This window comes from Nansenia antarctica (assembly GCF_963989245.1).
Source record: "Nansenia antarctica genome assembly, chromosome: 5".
Lineage (NCBI taxonomy): Eukaryota > Metazoa > Chordata > Actinopteri > Argentiniformes > Microstomatidae > Nansenia > Nansenia antarctica.
The window spans coordinates 39554499-39572815 of NC_137690.1; the positions used below are offsets into that span (position 1 = coordinate 39554499).

Below are 18317 nucleotides of genomic sequence, written 5' to 3' on the forward strand. Positions count from 1 at the left end.
CAAACAGTTCATTGGCCACATCAAGCATGAATGTTTTGGCATACTCGCCATCTGTGAATGGCTTTCCATTCCTGACTATTGCCAAAGCACCCGCAAAGCTAGCGGAATTCCCGTCACCTTGCTTGGTCCACCCACGCAGTTGCTGTTGACTCGTCTGCACTCTCCGCTGTAGCTCCTCGCATGCCTTTTTCCTGCTGTCCCCCGCTGGATATTTCGATGCAAATGAAGCATGATGCGTATCGAAGTGCCGCTTTATATTTGACCTTTTCATCGATGCAATTTTATCATTGCATATTAGACATACCGGAGATCCTGCGATCTCCACAAATGCAAATTCCTCTGTCCACGCAGCCTGGAATGCACGGTAATCATCGTCTTTTTGCCATCTTTCTCGTTACAAGGGTTGAAGCGTATAAGCTAGTTCACTATCTGATCAAATTGTTTTTTATTTATTCACCTTTACAACGACCTCTGACACTCTCGCGAGACATTGGTTCCCGACCCGACCCACGGGTCATGGGTCCCGTGAAGAGTCCCGTGAAATTTAACTTCAAAACTAATTTCTGTTTACTTTAAAATGACACAGTATTATTACGCAATATCACAAGTATTTTAAAATCAGTTCCAAACCGATATTTTTTTTCCAAATTATTTTTTTAATTTTTTCTTCTTCTTTTCAACCCAATTGTCTGGGAGCCATATGCCGTCACCGGAAGAGCCATATATGGCTCGCGAGCCATAGGTTCCCGACCGGTGGTTTAGAGGGAATCATGCGTGTAGTAGAAAAACTAAATCATAAAGAAATGAGTGCAGGTGCAAAAATAAGTGAACCCCAAGTTGCATTGGTTAAATCCAGTAGGTAAGTAGAATCAGGAGGGTAAATAATTGGGTACAAAATGAACCAGTTAAAGGAGAGATCTTTAGGAAATAGTTCGGGTGAGATAAATAGAGATAAGAAACCTGGTCAGTTTTGCGTTATCCATACAGGTGAATGCAAAACACACCATGCCGAGAGGAAAGGAGATCTCAGAGCACATCAGTCTGCGGAAGGCTATAAAAGATTTGAACTCCATTAGTCCACTGAAAGGCAAATCATTTACAAAGGGAGAGCATTTAACATGACAGCAACTCGGCCTAGAAGTGGACATCCTTCCAAAATATCCCCAAGAGCCACAAGAAAAACAACAAATCAGATAAAAACCAACCCAAACATAATATTTAGAGATTCGCAGACCTCCCTTGCTGCATCTCAGGTAACTGTGCATGCTTCATAAGAAGAACACTGAATCAAAATGGCATTTGTGGGAGGGTTTCTAGGAAGAAGCCTCTGCCGTCAAAAAATAACCAAACTTCCCTTCTTAACTTTGCCGGAGACCATCTGGATATGCCTGAAGGTTTCTGGAAGTCCAGTCTCTGGACAGATGAGTCCAAAATTTACCTTTTTGTCTACCACCAAAAGAACCTTATCCCAACAGTCAAGCATGGTGGTGGGAATGTCACGATCTGGGGCTGCTTTTCCTCCTCTGGACCTGGCCGACTCCACATCATTAAGGGATCCATGAATTTTGAGGTATACCAGGAGATGTTTTTAACTCAAAGCATTCAAACAAATCTACCAAAGAATGGCTCAGGATAAAGAAGATTTGTGTTTGGGATTGGCCAAGTAAAATTCAGACCTAAATCCAATTGAGATACTGTGGCAGGACCTGAAGTGGGCAGTTCATGCCAGACACCCCTCAAAGCTCACTCAATTGACTCACTTCTGTAAGGAGGAGGCAAAAATATCTCAAACCAGATGTCAGAGACTGATTAGTGGATATATGAGACGTTTACTCCAAGTTATCGCTGCTAATGAAGGTGCCACCATGCCACAAGCTATTGACTGAAGAGGTTCACTGACTTTTGCACCTGCACTCATTTCTTTATAATTTAGTTTTTCTACTACCGTACATGCATGATTCCCTCTAAACCAACATATGGAATTCGTCAATATAAACCTGTTATGTCAGATAAAAAAAGACTGGTTCTGATTAAATAAAGATTTCATTTTTTTTTAAATCTATGATTGCACAAGGGGTTCACATACAGTACTTTCAAGCATCACTGTATGCCCCAAAGAAAACACTACTCACAGACTGGCACTTTGACAGCTTGAAGGTCTTGGTCGTCCAGATGATGAAAATGACAGAGGCTGCAGAGGACACAGGTAAAAGACCAGTGAGACTTTGAATGTTAAGTGACTAAGAACGGCACACAGGGTTCCCACACCTTCTGAAACTATTAAATAGCTAAATAACTATCAATTTCAAGCACTTTTCAAGGACTTTCAAGACTCAATTCCCTCAAATTCAAGGACCCAACACGGCATAGTTTGAGACAGATCTAGATGAGAATTTACTCATCCACTCACAGACAACAATTAAAAAGAGAGGCTTAAACAATAGATGGTCTCTTGCCTTCTCTACCACAGCACAGCAAAACAATATATTGTGAAATATGTGTAAAGTTACTGTGTTAAGTTAAGCAATGTGACTTATCTACTATAATTACGTAAAAAAACTTTTGAATATATAGATTTTTTCTTTTTTTAGAGAGAGAGAGAGAGAGAGAGAGAGGGGAATTCAAGCACTTTCAATGACCCCATGTCTATTTTCAAAAACCTTTTAAGGCCTTTTTTTTCCTCAAATTCACAAACTTTCAAGGATTTCAAGGACCCGTGGGAACCCAGGGCACAGACAGACGGACCGAGGACACACAGAGCGACCGGACGGACGGACGGACGGGTTGCTCACCGATCACGGCGAAGATGAGGGTGTTGGTGAAGTGGCGGTAGAGGGACAGCTTGACCAGGTTCCTTCGCAGACGCAGCAGCTTCATGGTCTGAGCCAGGCTGACGAAGATGTGGCCGGAGGTCAAGGACTCTTAGGAGACAGTTATGGGCTGTACCCTGCTGCTACTATCATTTCTGCTACTACATCATTTGTTTCCGCATTCTTTTTGCAAAACATTCACACCCAGACGGTCCTCCCCATTCAACCAGACACCCGTGTCCCACAAGCCTCCAGAGAAACAGTCTACCAAGCTCCTACTACAAAACCACAGAAGAAGAGTTGACCAGTCTTGGCAATGTATGATCTGCTGATACACTTTGACGTGATGGAGGGGTATAAAACCAGGCTTTCGTCACCTGTCACTCACTCAACCACCTGATCTCACTCCGCTCTCTTCTACTACCAGTGGTCATGGTTTGGATTTTTTTTTTTTCCTGGTCAGGTTAGAAGGTTTGGAAAAACTCTGGACCTTAACCCTGGTAGGAAAGACTTCCATCTCTTGTTACAGGTGTCTCCCCTCAGTGACTACAACTAGCACCCCGATATTTATTTTCCTAATCAGGCCATGTTGTGGGAAAACCTCTTGGCCCTTGCGATGGTAGAAACAGTTTGAGAACCTGTGGCTCCGTCTGATGTCTAAATGAGTCTGTATGAAGCAGAGTATATCTTCTGGTGCATTCCGCTCACTTATCAGAGGGGAAGGCAGGAGAGAAGAGGGGAGGAGGGAGAGGGCATACATCAACTTACGCCAAGGGCACTATCAAACCGGGGATATATATATAAATGGAGTGCAAGGCGAGGATGAGGTGTCGAGATAAAAGGGAGGAGAGAGAGAGGGAGAGACAGCAAAGAGAGAGAGAGAGAGGTGCATCTCCATAAACTAATGTGGATTCCTTTCCTTGCTCTTCATCTACACACAAGCATGGAAGCAGATTCTCAAATTAGACTCACTTCCATCCTGACGTTATCAACACCCATCATCTTTTCAAATCCGTGCAGACAAAAGGGAGGAGAGGAGGCTACTTTAGATTATCGAGAGGCACCGAGCGAGAGAGAGGAGGGGTTGGGGGGGCTATGCAGAGAGGTGTAGTACAGGATATCCACCAGCAGAGGGTAGAGTCGAGCACAGCCAAAGGGATGGCAGCCAAAAGGACCAGATCATCTTCAGCCTGAGGGGACAGAGAGGGGGGAGGGAGCGGGAGAGAGGAGGAGGAGGGGGACGGACAGAAGGAAGGAGAGAGGGAGGTGGTGGGATGGAGGGAGGGAGGGAAGGAAGGAGAGAGGGAGGTGGTGGGAGGGAGGGAAGGAAGGAGAGAGGGAGGTAGTGGGAGGGAGAGAGGAAAGGAAGGAAGGAGAGAGGGAGGTGGTGGGAGGGAGGGAGGGAAGGAAGGAGAGAGGCAAACAGAAGCGCACAATTACGAAATGGCACCGTCAGACACTCTTAAAGGAGGTCATGCAGACCACAGAGCAGTAGGAGAAACAGGAGGGACAAATTGCAATTTAGAGGGTTGGAGTCACCCTTTGGTGGGACGGTTAAGGGACGTTTCACTCTTAACTGCCAAATAATTCAATTATTCAATTGAAATTCAAACAATTCAATTTCACCACCTAGAGTGCCAAGTGTTGCATGTGGTATTTAGCTAGCAACAATACTTAATAATAACAAATTGAAGTGACAAAATTGCGACCTGTCCCTTTAACCAGAGATTTAACCACAGTGTGAAAGGCTGAGAGAGACTCCAGAAAAGGGAGTAGGAGGTGATTTGATTGCCGTCAAAAAGACAGCGCCTCTTCCGGAACCTCAGGCCCAAACCTCAGAGGCTAACCAACAGCTACTTCCTCCAGGCGATCAGGCTCATAAACAAGCCCACTGTAGACAATTGACTATCATCCCCAAGCACAGCCCATGTATACGGACTACCTAACCTTAAGCACACAGTCACTTTACTCAATACCACCTCTTACCCCCACTTCCACCGGGTGCAATACTAATGACATTCTACACTATTTTATTGTACTGCTTTATTTGTACTGCTAATTGTATCCTGTCTTATTCGTCTTACATTTTTACATTTACATTTTTGGCATTTAGCAGACGCCTTATTCCAAAGCGACTTACAATCAATACATTTGAATACCAAGCATGTGAATCAGCAATCCACCATTCGTTGCAGGAAGAGTAATCTAGCTCGGGCCCGGGGCCACTGATAGAAGGAAAAACCTTCTCCCTATCGCCTTCTACTAAAACTTTTTTTTTTTTTTTTTTTACTGGAGAAACTGAGAAACAGTACAAGGGGGGCAATAGAAGTTCTTAGGGACACAGTAGAGGGGAAAGCGGGTGTCTTTAGGAGACGTAGTGGTGAGGGTCAGAAGATGTCTCAGGAGGAGCAGTTAAGATGTAACCTGAAGAGATGGGTCTTCAGTCTACGACGGAAGATGGGTAGTGACTCTGCCGTTCTGACAGCCGTGGGGAGCTCATTCCACCAGCGGGGAGCCAGTGTTGTGAAGAGACGTGATCGGGCAGCCCGACTGCTGTGTAGAGGAGGTGGGCCAGTCGGCCAGCCGAGGTGGTGGAGCGGAGTGAGCGGGCAGGGGTTTGGGGGGTTACCATTTCCTTCAGGTAGGCAGGGGCTGTCCCTTTAGCTGCCTGGTATGCAAGCACCAGGGTCTTGAATCTGATGCGAGCTGCTATCGGGAGCCAGTGCAGGGTGCGAAGGAGAGGGGTGACATGCGAATATTTGGGGAGGTTGAATACCAGCCGGGCAGCAGCATTCTGGATGAGCTGCAGAGGTCTAATGGCTGAAGCGGGGAGCCCAGCCAGGAGTACATTGCAGTAATCCAGGCGGGAGATGACCAGTGCCTGGGTCAAGAGTTGCGCTGCCTCTCTGGTAAGGAATGGTCGTATCCTTCTGATGTTGTAGAGGAAGAATCTGCAGGAGCGAGCCGTTGCTGCAATGTTCTCCGCACAGGATAGTCGGTTATCCAGGATCACTCCAAGGTTCTTGGCTGTCAGGGAGGGGGTTACAGTAGAGTTCTCCACTGTGATGGAGAAGTCTTGGAGAGGGCAGGCTTTCCCGGGGATGAAGAGGAGCTCGGTCTTGTTAAGATTGAGCTTGAGATGGTGGTCAGCCATCCAAGTTGAAATGTCAGCGAGACATGCTGAGATACGGGTTGCCACGTGTACATCAGACGGGGGGAAGGACAGGAAGAGTTGAGTGTCGTCTGCGTAGCTGTGGTAGGAGAGCCCATGTGAAGAGATTACCGAGCCAAGAGACTTGGTGTAGAGGGAGAAAAGTAGGGGCCCTAGGACAGAACCCTGGGGTACTCCAGTGGAGAGGGTTCGTGGAGAAGATAGCGATTCTCTCCAGGTCACCTGGTAGGAGCGGCCCGCCAGGTAGGAAGAAAACCAGGAGTGTGCGGTGCCAGAGATGCCCAGGTCTGAGAGGATGGAGAGAAGGATCTGGTGATTGACTGTGTCGAAGGCAGCAGACAGGTCAAGGAGAATGAGAACAGAGGAGAGGGTCCAGAGACCGAGTGTCGAGGAGAGAGTTTGGAAGGGGTGTTAGCATTGTTAGTGGGAGGAGGGAGAGGTGGGGGGGAAAAGGTGCTGCTGATGTCGTCCACCTTTTTTCAAAGTAGGTGACAAAGTCATCGGCGGACAGGGAGGCAGGAGGAGGGGGAGGAGGTGGATTAAGGAGTGAAGAGAAAGTGGAGAACAGTTTTCTAGGATTAGAGGCAGAAGAATGTATTTTGGAATGATAGTAGGATGCTTTAGCAGCTGATGCCGAGGAGGCGTAGTTGGCAAGGAGAGAGTGATAGAGATTAAGGTCATCAGAAAGGCCAGTTTTTCTCCATTTCCTCTCAGCTGCTCTGAGCTCTAGTCTGCAAGCATGTAGCGTTTCAGAGAGCCAGGGAGCTCGAGGAGAGGATCGAGCTGGCTTCAAGGTTAGTGGACAGAGGGTGTCGAAGGATGAGGTGAGAGCGGACAGGAGGGTTGAGGATGCCGCATCAGTGGATAGAAGGGAGTAATCGTCTTATTTGTCTCCCACAACTTGTCACTTGCCAATTGTCTCACTTATGTCCTGTTCTATTGTATTATTTATCTTGCCTATCGCCTTATTGTCTTGTGCTGCAATGTCAGGAACCAGAAGCCCTCAGAATTTTACTCTCTTACACTTGTGTAATGCCACGTGACAATAAAACGTGAAACTTGAAACTTGATTTTGGTAAGCTATGGAAACAACAGCCCAAGAAGCTGAAGAGAATCTATGGAAAAAAAGGTGTTGGAAGACACATAGTCATGGGGTTCTACTCCCAAAAGGATATCCACCACACAATACACGAGTCAGTGAAGGCCAGAACTAGATCACACAGCAGCCTGCTGCTGCCTCGGTCCTGTGAGAGAGAGACAGGTTAACACATCACACATGCCTCGGTCCTGTGAGAGAGACAGGTTAACACATCACACACGCCTCGGTCCTGTGAGAGAGACAGGTTATCAGAGGACAGACAACACTGCAGGACAACACCAGCTGGACCTGGACCAGGGTCACCTAGACCAGCGGGTTCCAACCTGGAAGTTCATGAGGTATGGAATCGGTGGGAACCCCCTGGTCTAGACAATATAGGGTTTCATTTGAGTGGAGCTAGAAGTCCTATACTGTACAGTCTGTACTGTAAGTCATAGAAGCACAGTGCATTCTGGTCCAGGAGGAAACTTGGTCTGAGAGCAGCAGAGAGAGAGAGAGAGACTTACTGAGTTGACCCTGAGGATGCCCTCAACAATGGAGAATATGAGGTACAGCAGTCCCACCCCGACGACCCTGTGTAACAACGCACCGAGCCTTGGTCTAGAGGGAGAGGGAGAGAGGGAGAGAGAGAGAGAGAGAGAGAGAGAGAGAGAGAGAGAGAGAGAGAGAGAGAGAGAGAGAGAGAGAGAGAGAGAGAGAGAGAGAGAGAGAGAGAGAGAGAGAGAGCATGTTGAGCTTTAAAGTGTTCCCCAGGGATCTGTTTTGGGCTTTAAAGTGTTCCCCAGGGATCTGTTTTGGGCCCCCTCCTATTCCTAATTTACCTCCTGCCCCGTGGCAATATCTTCAGGACATTTGGACTTCCTTGCTACGCAGATGACGTCCAGCTCTACCTATCCACTAAGCCAAATTCCACCCTCCCACCCACTCCCCTCTCCGACTGTTTGCTGGAAACCAAATCCTGGTTCTCAATCAACTTCTTAAAACTTAACAGTGATAAAACAGAGGTTCTCCTCGTTGGCACTAAATCCACCTTGGCTAAACCTCACAACTTCTCCCTTACCATTGACAACTCCACAGTCTCCCCTTCCCCTCAGGTTAAGAGTCTGGGTGTCATCCCGGACAGCACATTATCTTTTGAATCTCACATCATCAATGTCACTCGGTCTGCATATTTCCACCTACGCAACATTAATCGTCTCCGTCCATCACTTACACCCACCAGCAACGCCATTCTGGTCCATGCCCTGGTCACTTCCCGTATAGACTACTGCAATGCCATCCTCTTTGGCCTTCCACACAAATGTCTCCGTAAACTCCAACTGGTCCAGAACTCAGCTGCACGCATCATTACCAGAACTTGACCATATCACAACAGTTCTCCAACAACTACATTGGCTCCCCATTCAATTCCGTATTCACTTTAAGATTCTCCTTCTCACCTTTAAGGCTCTCCATAACCTAGCACCCTCATACCTCTCTGAACTCCTTCTTACTCACACTCCCTCCCGTAGTCTCAGATCCTCCTCTGCCAACCAACTTGTCATCCCTTCTGCCCGCCTGACTACTATTATATATATGGGATCTAGAGCCTTTAGCCGTTCTGCTCCCTGCCACTGGAACTCTCTGCCACCTAACATTCTGGAACTCTCTGCCACCTAACACTCTGGAACTCTCTGCCACCTAACATACTGTACGTAATATTGACACTCTCTCCACTTTCAAATCCAGTCTTAAAACAGAACCTTTCACAGTGGCATCTGGTTTGACCTGCTGTATTTGGTTTGTTGTTACATCTGACTGCTATTTTATCTGACTTTGCTTTGCTGATTTGATCATGTTTTGATATGTGGTTTTAACTATGTCTGGTAAGGTGTCCTTGAGAGCCTTGAAAGGCGCCCATAAATAAAATGTATTATTATTATTATTATTATTATTAATAAAGGTTCCATATTATGAAAATCTCACTGCAGTGCTTCTGCACATACATTTGGGTCTCTGAAGGGCCTACTAACACACAAACTGTGAAATAAAACAACCCAGTCATTGCGGGCTGAACTATTTCAGAAAACAAGCCGTTCAGATTGTCCTCCAGTTTGCTAGCTCACAGACAGGTCTCATTAGAATTATATACCGCCCCCCCCATCTGAGCATCTCCGCCTACGGCTTGAGAACTGAGTTAACTTTGCGAAGGTGCGTGTGTAAGGCAGTGTGTGTAAGGTCAAACCCAGGCTAATACCACCATTCTGATCCACAGATAACACTTAGCGTTATGTAATACTGTATATCAACTGTGACTCTTTTAACATTCGCTGCTGAAACAATCTTCTCAACGTGAACTGGTCTGAGGGACGGCCCGCTCACTTGACGATGCCGTAGCCCAGGCTGGCGATGATGACCAGGACGCGGGCCAGGGTCCTCTTGACCGCCGACAGGACCTCGGCGAACAACACCGCCCCCTGGACTGTTGGAGGACAAAGCGCACACAGCAGAGTACAACAAAGGAACCATCACCAAAACCAGGATCCATCAAAGATGTGTGTGTGTGTGTGTGTGTGTGTGTGTGTGTCTCCTCCCCCCACCTGACAGGCCGTCATAACGGATGCTCTGGAACTCGGCGTAGAACACGGCCTTCTCCAGCATGCCCAGGAAGATGACCCCGCCGATCCAGAACTGGATCCTCAGCAGGTCCCTCCAGTAGCAGGCAGACAGGCCCAGCCACACCACGCCCAGGACCACGTAGAGGATGCACATCACCATGTAGAACTGGGAGACGGGCGGCCAGAGACAGACACTTACCCAGCGGCCCCTGAGGACAGTGTTCTCTACAGTGTTCTCTACCCTACACAGCGCCTTTGGGAAGTAATCAGACCACTTCACTTTTTTCAAAATGTTGTGGTGTTATAGACTCAATTTAAAATGGATTAAAATAAAATAATTTGCCATCGGTCTACACCCCAAAATGGAAAAGTGAAAACTACGTTTTTTTTTTCTTTTTAAATTTCAGTAAATTTATTCAAATTGAAATACAGAAATACCTTATGTACGTATGTTGCTATCACACTCTTAAAATTACCTAAAATACAGAAATGCCATCAACAAATCAATTTAATCCATTTGAAACTGACTGGGTCCGAATATTCTCAGAAGGCACTGTATAGAGAGAAATGTAGAACATTTAACCATATTCTTACAGATGCACATGATTATGTTAGAAGTAGGTTAGAGAGTATGTCTCGTTACCTCATTACAGGGAGCAATGCTAGAGCTTGACTTCATGTGGGGGGTTACTACTAATGTTCACAATACTTAATTCACCCAGAAGTCATAGTGGTGGACTTACAGTCACCCAGAAGTCATAGTGGTGGACTTACATTCACCCAGAAGTCATAGTGGTGGACTTACATTCACCCAGAAGTCATAGTGGTGGACTTACATTCACCCAGAAGTCATAGTGGTGGACTTACGATCATCAGAGACCACTCAGAGGCGGAGATGTAGTCGTGGGGCCCCTGCATGCTGACCTCCACTGCAGGGAGACAGAGAACAACAGTCAGGTTAGTCTGGCTCACACAGAGAACAACAGTCAGGTTAGTCTGGCTCACACAGAGAACAACAGGCAGGTTAGTCTGGCTCACACAGGGAGGCACAGAGAACAACAGTCAGGTTAGTCTGGCTCACACAGGAGGCACAGAGAACAACAGGCAGGTTAGTCTGGCTCACACAGGGAGGCACAGAGAACAACAGGCAGGTTAGTCTGGCTCACACAGGGAGGCACAGAGAACAACAGGCAGGTTAGTCTGGCTCACACAGAGAACAACAGGCAGGTTAGTCTGGCTCACACAGAGAACAACAGGCAGGTTAGTCTGGTTCACACAGGAGGCACAGAGAACAACAGGCAGGTTAGTCTGGCTCACACAGAGAACAACAGTCAGGTTAGTCTGGTTCACACAGGGAGGCACAGAGAACAACAGTCAGGTTAGTCTGGCTCACACAGGAGGCACAGAGAACAACAGGCAGGTTAGTCTGGCTCACACAGGGAGGCACAGAGAACAACAGGCAGGTTAGTCTGGCTCACACAGGGAGGCACAGAGAACAGCAGGCAGGTTAGTCTGGCTCACACAGGGAGGCACAGAGAACAACAGGCAGGTTAGTCTGGCTCACACAGGGAGGCACAGAGAACAGCAGGCAGGTTAGTCTGGCTCACACAGGGAGGCACAGAGAACAACAGGCAGGTTAGTCTGGCTCACACAGAGAACAACAGACAGACGTACTGTACATACACACACACACACACACACACGGACAGACAGACACAGACAGACACACACAGACAGACAGACAGACGTACTGTACATACACACACACACACAGACAGACAGACAGACACATACACACAGACAGACGTACTGTACACACACACACAGACACACAGACAGACACACACACAGACAGACGTACTGTACATACACACACACACACAGACAGACAGACACGCACACACACACACACACACAGACAAACAGACAGACGTACTGTACATACACACACACAGACAGACACATACACACAGACAGACGTACTGTACACACACACACACACACAGTCACACAGACAGACAGACAGACATACTGTACATACACACACACAGACAGATGGACGGACGGACAGACGTACTGTACATACACACACACACAGACAGACAGACAGACACAGTGTGTCTGTGTATGTACAGTACGTGTGTCTGTCTGTGTGTCTGTCTGTGTGTCTGTCTGTGTATGTACAGTACATCTGTCTGTGTGTATGTACAGTACGTCTGTCTGTCTGTCTGTGTCTGTCTGTGTGTGTGTGTCTGTCTGTGTGTGTGTACAGTATGTCTGTCTGTCTGTCTGTCTGTCTGTGTGTATGTACAGTACGTCTGTCTGTCTGTCTGTGTGTATGTACAGTACGTCTGTCTGTCTGTCTGTGTGTCTGTGTGTGTATGTCTGTGTGTCTGTCTGTGTGTGTGTGTCTGTCTGTGTGTCTGTGTGTGTGTGTCTGTCTGTGTGTGTCTGTCTGTCTGTCTGTCTGTGTGTGTGTGTGTGTGTGTATGTACAGTACATCTGTCTGTCTGTCTGTGTGTGTGTATGTACAGTACGTATGTCTGTCTGTGTGTGTATGTACAGTACGTCTGTCTGTGTGTATGTACAGTACGTCTGTCTGTCTGTCTGTCTGTGTGTGTGTCTGTGTGTGTGTGTGTGTGTGTGTGTGTGTGTGTGTGTGTGTGTGTGTGTATGTATGTGTGTGTGTGTGTGTCTTGGGTCTATAGGACCTAGTGGCCTCTTTGTGTGTGTGTCTGAATTGTTGTGTATATGACCCAATCCCATTTAACATTTTGACCCCTACCCCTCATTCTGAAGTTCCCCTATGAAATAGGAGAACCCTTCCAGACCCTGATACGTCATCAGTAGTGTCATAGAAAAAGCATGGACGCTCGCGATTCGTTCACAACTCAAGTTTCACACTATCAATTCGATCAAACAAGTCATCAAATAAAAAAAGACCAATTAATTATCAGGCCAGTTCATGACAGACTAGCGGTGTTCTGTAGGCTAGCAACCTGTGCTCATACCCTGCCAGTCTGCACTGATATTAGAGGAGCGGTAACAAGTGCAACAACTTCACAGCTAAACTTAAGTCAAATTTCGGCCGTCATATGCCATCAAAGGGGGGAAATGCGACATATCAGCCTTCAAACATTAAATGTTAGACAGCTAGCATTGAAATGACATTAAACTAAGATAATACGATGGTTGTCATCATGTGTGGCTTTCTTTTGTTGCTTGTGCGGTCTCCAGTATCCTGCCGATGATTCGCAAGGCATTCTGGGATTTCACATAACACTCCGTTTGCAGTGTGCATCTGAAAAAAACTCAGTTTGGAGGGCCATGTAGCCCTCCCACTTGGCCCTACCTCTACACAATAGGGGAATTGGGACACACCTACCTCTATATGTGAACGTGCAAAACGGAGTAAATAATAATAATTATTTCCTTTCATTTCTCCTAGAATGTTAATTGCAAATGGGCCCTGGTCCTACCACAGATTTCTAGAAGATTCAGGTACTTAGACAAATGTATTTGTTGGAAGTCGCTTTGGATAAAGGCGTTTCGCGCGTGTCATCCTCATCATTCTGGTGGATGGCAACAGATTCTTCTCAAGAATTTCCCGGTTTGTGCCTCCATTCAACTTCCCTTCAATATGTTAGATTCTACCAGTACCATGTGAAGAGAAACAGCTCTATACCATGCTTCCACCTCTGAACTTCACTGAAGGTTTGGTATTTTTGGGATCATATGCAGAGCCATTTCTCCTCCAAAAATGGCGGACCGTATAGTTGCCGAAAACTTAGATTTTTGTCTCATCTGACCAGACTACATTCTCCCAGTAATATCCAGGCTTCTCCAAATGTTCTGAAGCAAACTTTAAACAAGCTTCGACGTGCCTTTTCTTCAGTAATGGAGGCTTCTGGGGTGATCGTTAGGGTTGGGTACCGTTTGGTTTTATTCAATACCGGTGCCAAATCGGTACTTTAAAAACGGTACCGGTACCGAAACGGTACTTAAATCGGTACTTTTGATTAAAAAAAAAAAAATCTATATAGAAATCCAGGATTTTTCACATTAGTGGTCACTGACGCGATTTTCCGAGTGCACGCCATTAATGCAGAGCGGCGATGTTTTATATAAGGTGATCAAATACCAACATATCCTGATGCTACAGCTGCAGCAGAACATGGGGAACTACAGCACTGAACATAGGTTACCGTATAATATACATGTGACTGACAGATCCGCCCAAGACACACACACACACACACACACACACACACACACTGAAAGATTATCAGCTCATCAATATGAAGTAGGCCTACATGAGAGTACACACACAAAACGGGCTAATTAACTGTTTACACAAGTAAAATCACAGTGTGACAGTCAGATGAAGCATTCGGTAAACAACCAACAGCAAGGTAATGCATCAGCTGAGTTAAAGAAAACCAACTTTTACCTTTGATGATACCTTTGAGCCCTGTTTACCTGTACCTCCGCCGTTCTGTTCGTGATGATTTTAGATTATTTTTGCACCGCGCATATTGCCCTGTAATTAGACCATGCGAACACAGCTTCCGTGTGTCTCTTATTGTCCAAATGTTCCCTGAATTTTAGCTGCATGTTTTTCCAGCATGTAAATCCGTTGTCAATAAAAATTTGACTCCAATTCTTTCCCCCTGCCAATAAAACGTTGTTAAAGTGATGGAGAGACGCAAAGGAGAGGGATTTCCTGAAATCCATATTTCCCGCTAAATTCAGACCAATCACAAAACTGTTTTGCAAGCACGTCGCCTCGCATACTCGCAGTTGTTGAGAGCGATTCAGTCTCGGATTACATGCACTGAGTGGGTTGCATGTAACGTCCGTTTCGGACACCAGGGGGCGACAGAGGAACCGAAATCTCTGTTGCAATTCGGTTCGGTAGGTACCGAATGTAAAGTAACCGGTACCACCCGGTACCGGTTTTCGGTACCCAACCCTAGTGATCGTGAATGGAGACCATGGCGGTGGAGTGCATTGCCTATTGTTGTCTTTGTGACAACTATACCTGCTGCTTCCGGGACTTTCTGGAGCTCTGCTCGAGTGGTCCTTGGCTCTTGAGCTACTCTTCTGATTAACTTTGTGACTGGCCAGTCAGAAATCTTGTGAGGACCTTCTGTACTCCCATCGTGAGATGTTTCTTGCAGGCAAGCTTGGTGACAAATGATTTGTTTACTTGGATTCAGAAGTCGGAAACCCTTTTCCAAAGAGGGGAAGTACTTACCCACCAACATGCACTAATGTTCTAATTATGATGATTCTAATTAGCACAGGTTGGAGAACTCATTAGTGACATAAGCTGGTTTAGTGCTTTTTTCTGCTTTTTTTTCTTACTGTGTCATTCCATTCATTGCACATAACTTACGTTACAATTTCTTCAACTGTGTGTGTGTGTGTGTGTGTGTGTGTGTGTGTGTGTGTGTGTGTGTAAGTCTGTGTGTGTGTGTGTGTCTACTGACATTGGATGGCCCAGGCTGGGTCGGCGGGGGAGCTCTTGTCCTTGGTGGGGGGGCTCTTGTCCTTGGTGGGGGGGCTCTTGTCCTTGACCTCTGCGATGCGGATGATGAACATGTAGGGCCCGTCCTCCCAGGTCTGGGCCACGGCCTCATAGTCAGGCTGCTGGGAGGTCTGGGGGGACCGGGACATCGTTAGAGATCACTTAAAGCCACATACTGGGATTTCGATTTTCAGCAAAACCACAAGACACCGGCGTCTAAGCCACAGAGTGTCTGTGGGCTAGTGGAACCCCTCTCAAAGTGAAAGGCTCTGGCTGCTGTTGATGTTCTGACAGTTCATGGTACATCCAGCATAGTTTTAGACATCGTTTGTTTCTTGTGTTTGGAGACAATGAGGTAAACCTTACTGTATTGCACTGTGGAGTATTGCTTTGTCAAAAACATTCACTCCATACACAGCAGCGCTACGCTAGGCTAGGCTATGTTAGGCTATGTTAGGCTAGGCTAGGCTATGTTAGGCTAGGTTAGCAAGGCGTCACTCACCACTCTCATGGATGCAGCAGCAGGGGCAGCAGGGGCAGCAGGGGCAGCAGGGGCAGCAGGGGCCTTCCCTTGGCTAGTCGCTGTCTCCTCTTTCCCTGCAACAGTGTCCTAGGAGAGAGAGAAACTTGTGAGACACATCGCTTCAATGTAGATGAAGACGAGGTTAGAGTAGATTCAACGTTATTGTCCATCCAGGGACCATATCTTTGGCATCACCAGCCACATAACAGACACATAAAACATAACATCATCATCATCATGTCAGTAGCCAATACACAACAAACATTACACATACATTATGAGAAACTAAAATACTGTCCTGCCCAATCACCGGCCAGAATAATTACACAGATAAAGGAGTATAGAAAGGAGTTCAAAACATTTTTTTTTTTTTACATTGGCACCCTAAAGCACCAAGAAGATGCTAGGCTAGAGAACATATTGTTGAACCTGAATTACCTGGGGCCTCATTTAGAAACATTGCGTACACACAAAAGAAGGCCAGTTTGGTACATTCCGAGAAAGAAAAAATGCACTGATGATCTCTGCACCACAAAAAGGCCAGGATGTCCACGGAAGACAAGAGTGGTGGATGATCGCAGGATCTGGTAAAGAAAAAGCCCGTCACAATATCCAGCCAAGTGAAGAACAGTCTCCAGGAGGTAGGCATATCAATATCTATGTCTACCATAAAGAGAAGACTTCATGAGAGCAAATACAGAGGGTTCACCACAAGGTGCAAACCATTCATAGGCCTCAAGAATAGAAAGGCCAGATTATACTTCTAAAAAAAACAGCCCAGTTCTGGAACAGCATTCTTTGAACAGATGAAACTAAGATCAACCTGTATCAGAATGATGGGAAGATAAAAGTATGGAGAAGGCTAGGAATGGCTCATGATCCGAAGCATACCACATCATCTGTAAAACACGGTGGAGGCAGTGTGATGGCATGGGCATGCATGGCTTCCAATGGCACTGGGTCACTAGTGTTTATTGATGATGTGACAGAAGCAGCCGGATTAATTCATTCTGAAGTCTTTAAGGATATTCTGTCTCCTCAGATTCAGACACATTCAGCAAAGTTGATTGGATAATATTCTGCAATGGCCGAGTCAATCACCTGATCTCAACCCGATCGAGCATGCATTTCATTGCTGAAGACAAAACTAAAAGGCAGAAAGACCCACGAACAAACAACTGAAGACTGCTGCAGTAAAGGCCTGGCAAAGCATCATAAAGGAGGAAACCCAGCATTTGGTGATGTCCATGGGTTCCAGACTTCAGGCAGTCATTGCCTGCAAAGGATTCTCAACAAAGTATTAAAAAATAACATTTTATTTATGATTATGTTAATTTGTCTAATTACTTTTGAGCTCCTGAAAATAGGGGACCGTGTATAAAAATGGTTGCAATTCCTAAACGTTTAATTTTTGTTCAACCCCTTCAATTAAAGCTGAACTCAATAAAACTACACAGCTAAATACATTGTAACTTTCTTATCCATAAAAAATGTGCAATAAAGTGGAATGACACAGGGGGAAAAGTATTGAACACAGTAAGAAAAAGCACTAAACCAGCTTATGCCACTAATGAGTTCTCCTACCTGTGCTAATTAGAATCAGCTGGGTTAGTGCATGTTGGTGGGTAAGTACTTCCACTCTTTGAAAAAGGGTTTATCACCTATGAATGCAAGTAAACAAATAATTTGTCACCAAACTCTCCTCCAAGAAACATCTCATGATGGGTAGAGGCAGAGAGCTCTCCCAAGACCTTAGCAGTAGTAGTAGCAGAATAATAATGGCACTGGTTACCGATGGATTTCTCAATTGCTAAATGTTCCTATAAGCAGCATTAAACTATAATAAACATTGGGGCCATTATCTGCAAGTGGAAGGAACATCACTCAACCATCAACCAGCCACGCATAGGAGCTCCTCGCAAGATGTCTGACTGGGCTTTCGGAAAGTTAGTCAGAAGAGTAGCCCAAGAGCCAAGGACCACTCGAGCAGAGCTCCAGAAAGTCCCGGAAGCAGCAGGTATAGTTGTCATAAAGAAAACAATAGGCAATGCACTCCACCACCATGGTCTCCATTCGCGATCACCCCAGAAGACTTCATTTGAAGAAGAAAAGAAGAAAAGGCACGTCGAAGCTTGTTTGAAATTTGCTACAGAATATTTGGAGAAGCCTGTATATTACTGGGAGAATGTAGTCTGGTCAGATGAGACAAATATTTTCTGCAACAATTAGACGCACCGTGTTTGGAGGAGAAATGGCTCTGCATATGATTCTAAAAATACCATACCTACAGTGAAGTTCGGGGGTTGGAAGTATCAATGTATAGGGCTGTTTCTCTTCACATGGTACTGGTGGAATCCAAATTATTGAGGGGAAGATGAATGGAGCCATGTACGGGGAAATTCTTGAGAAGAATCTGTTGCCATCCACCAGGATGAAGAGAATGAGATGCGGGTGGGTCTTCCAGCAGGACAACGATCCAAAACATACTGCAAAGGACACTCTCAATTGGTTCCAGAGGGAAAAAATAAAGGTGTTGGACTGGCTGAGTTAATCACCAGACTTAAATTCAATCAAAAATCTGTGGAA

At 46.0% G+C, this 18317-nt stretch overlaps 1 protein-coding gene across 1 annotated transcript in view; it reads right to left on the reverse strand.

The window, feature by feature from the left end:
- The window catches only part of LOC308158021 (transmembrane protein 87A), a 34809-nt gene that overhangs the window by 7863 nt on the left and 8629 nt on the right, over nt 1-18317 (reverse strand). The window contains exons 7-15 of the mRNA XM_080531613.1: nt 15711-15818; nt 15171-15339; nt 10546-10607; nt 9661-9844; nt 9443-9542; nt 7588-7681; nt 7144-7226; nt 2793-2890; nt 2133-2191 (exon numbers count right to left, since the gene is read on the reverse strand). Of these exons, the coding sequence (XP_080387739.1) occupies nt 2133-2191; nt 2793-2890; nt 7144-7226; nt 7588-7681; nt 9443-9542; nt 9661-9844; nt 10546-10607; nt 15171-15339; nt 15711-15818 (957 nt within the window). The remainder of the gene's footprint in view (nt 1-2132; nt 2192-2792; nt 2891-7143; nt 7227-7587; nt 7682-9442; nt 9543-9660; nt 9845-10545; nt 10608-15170; nt 15340-15710; nt 15819-18317) is intronic.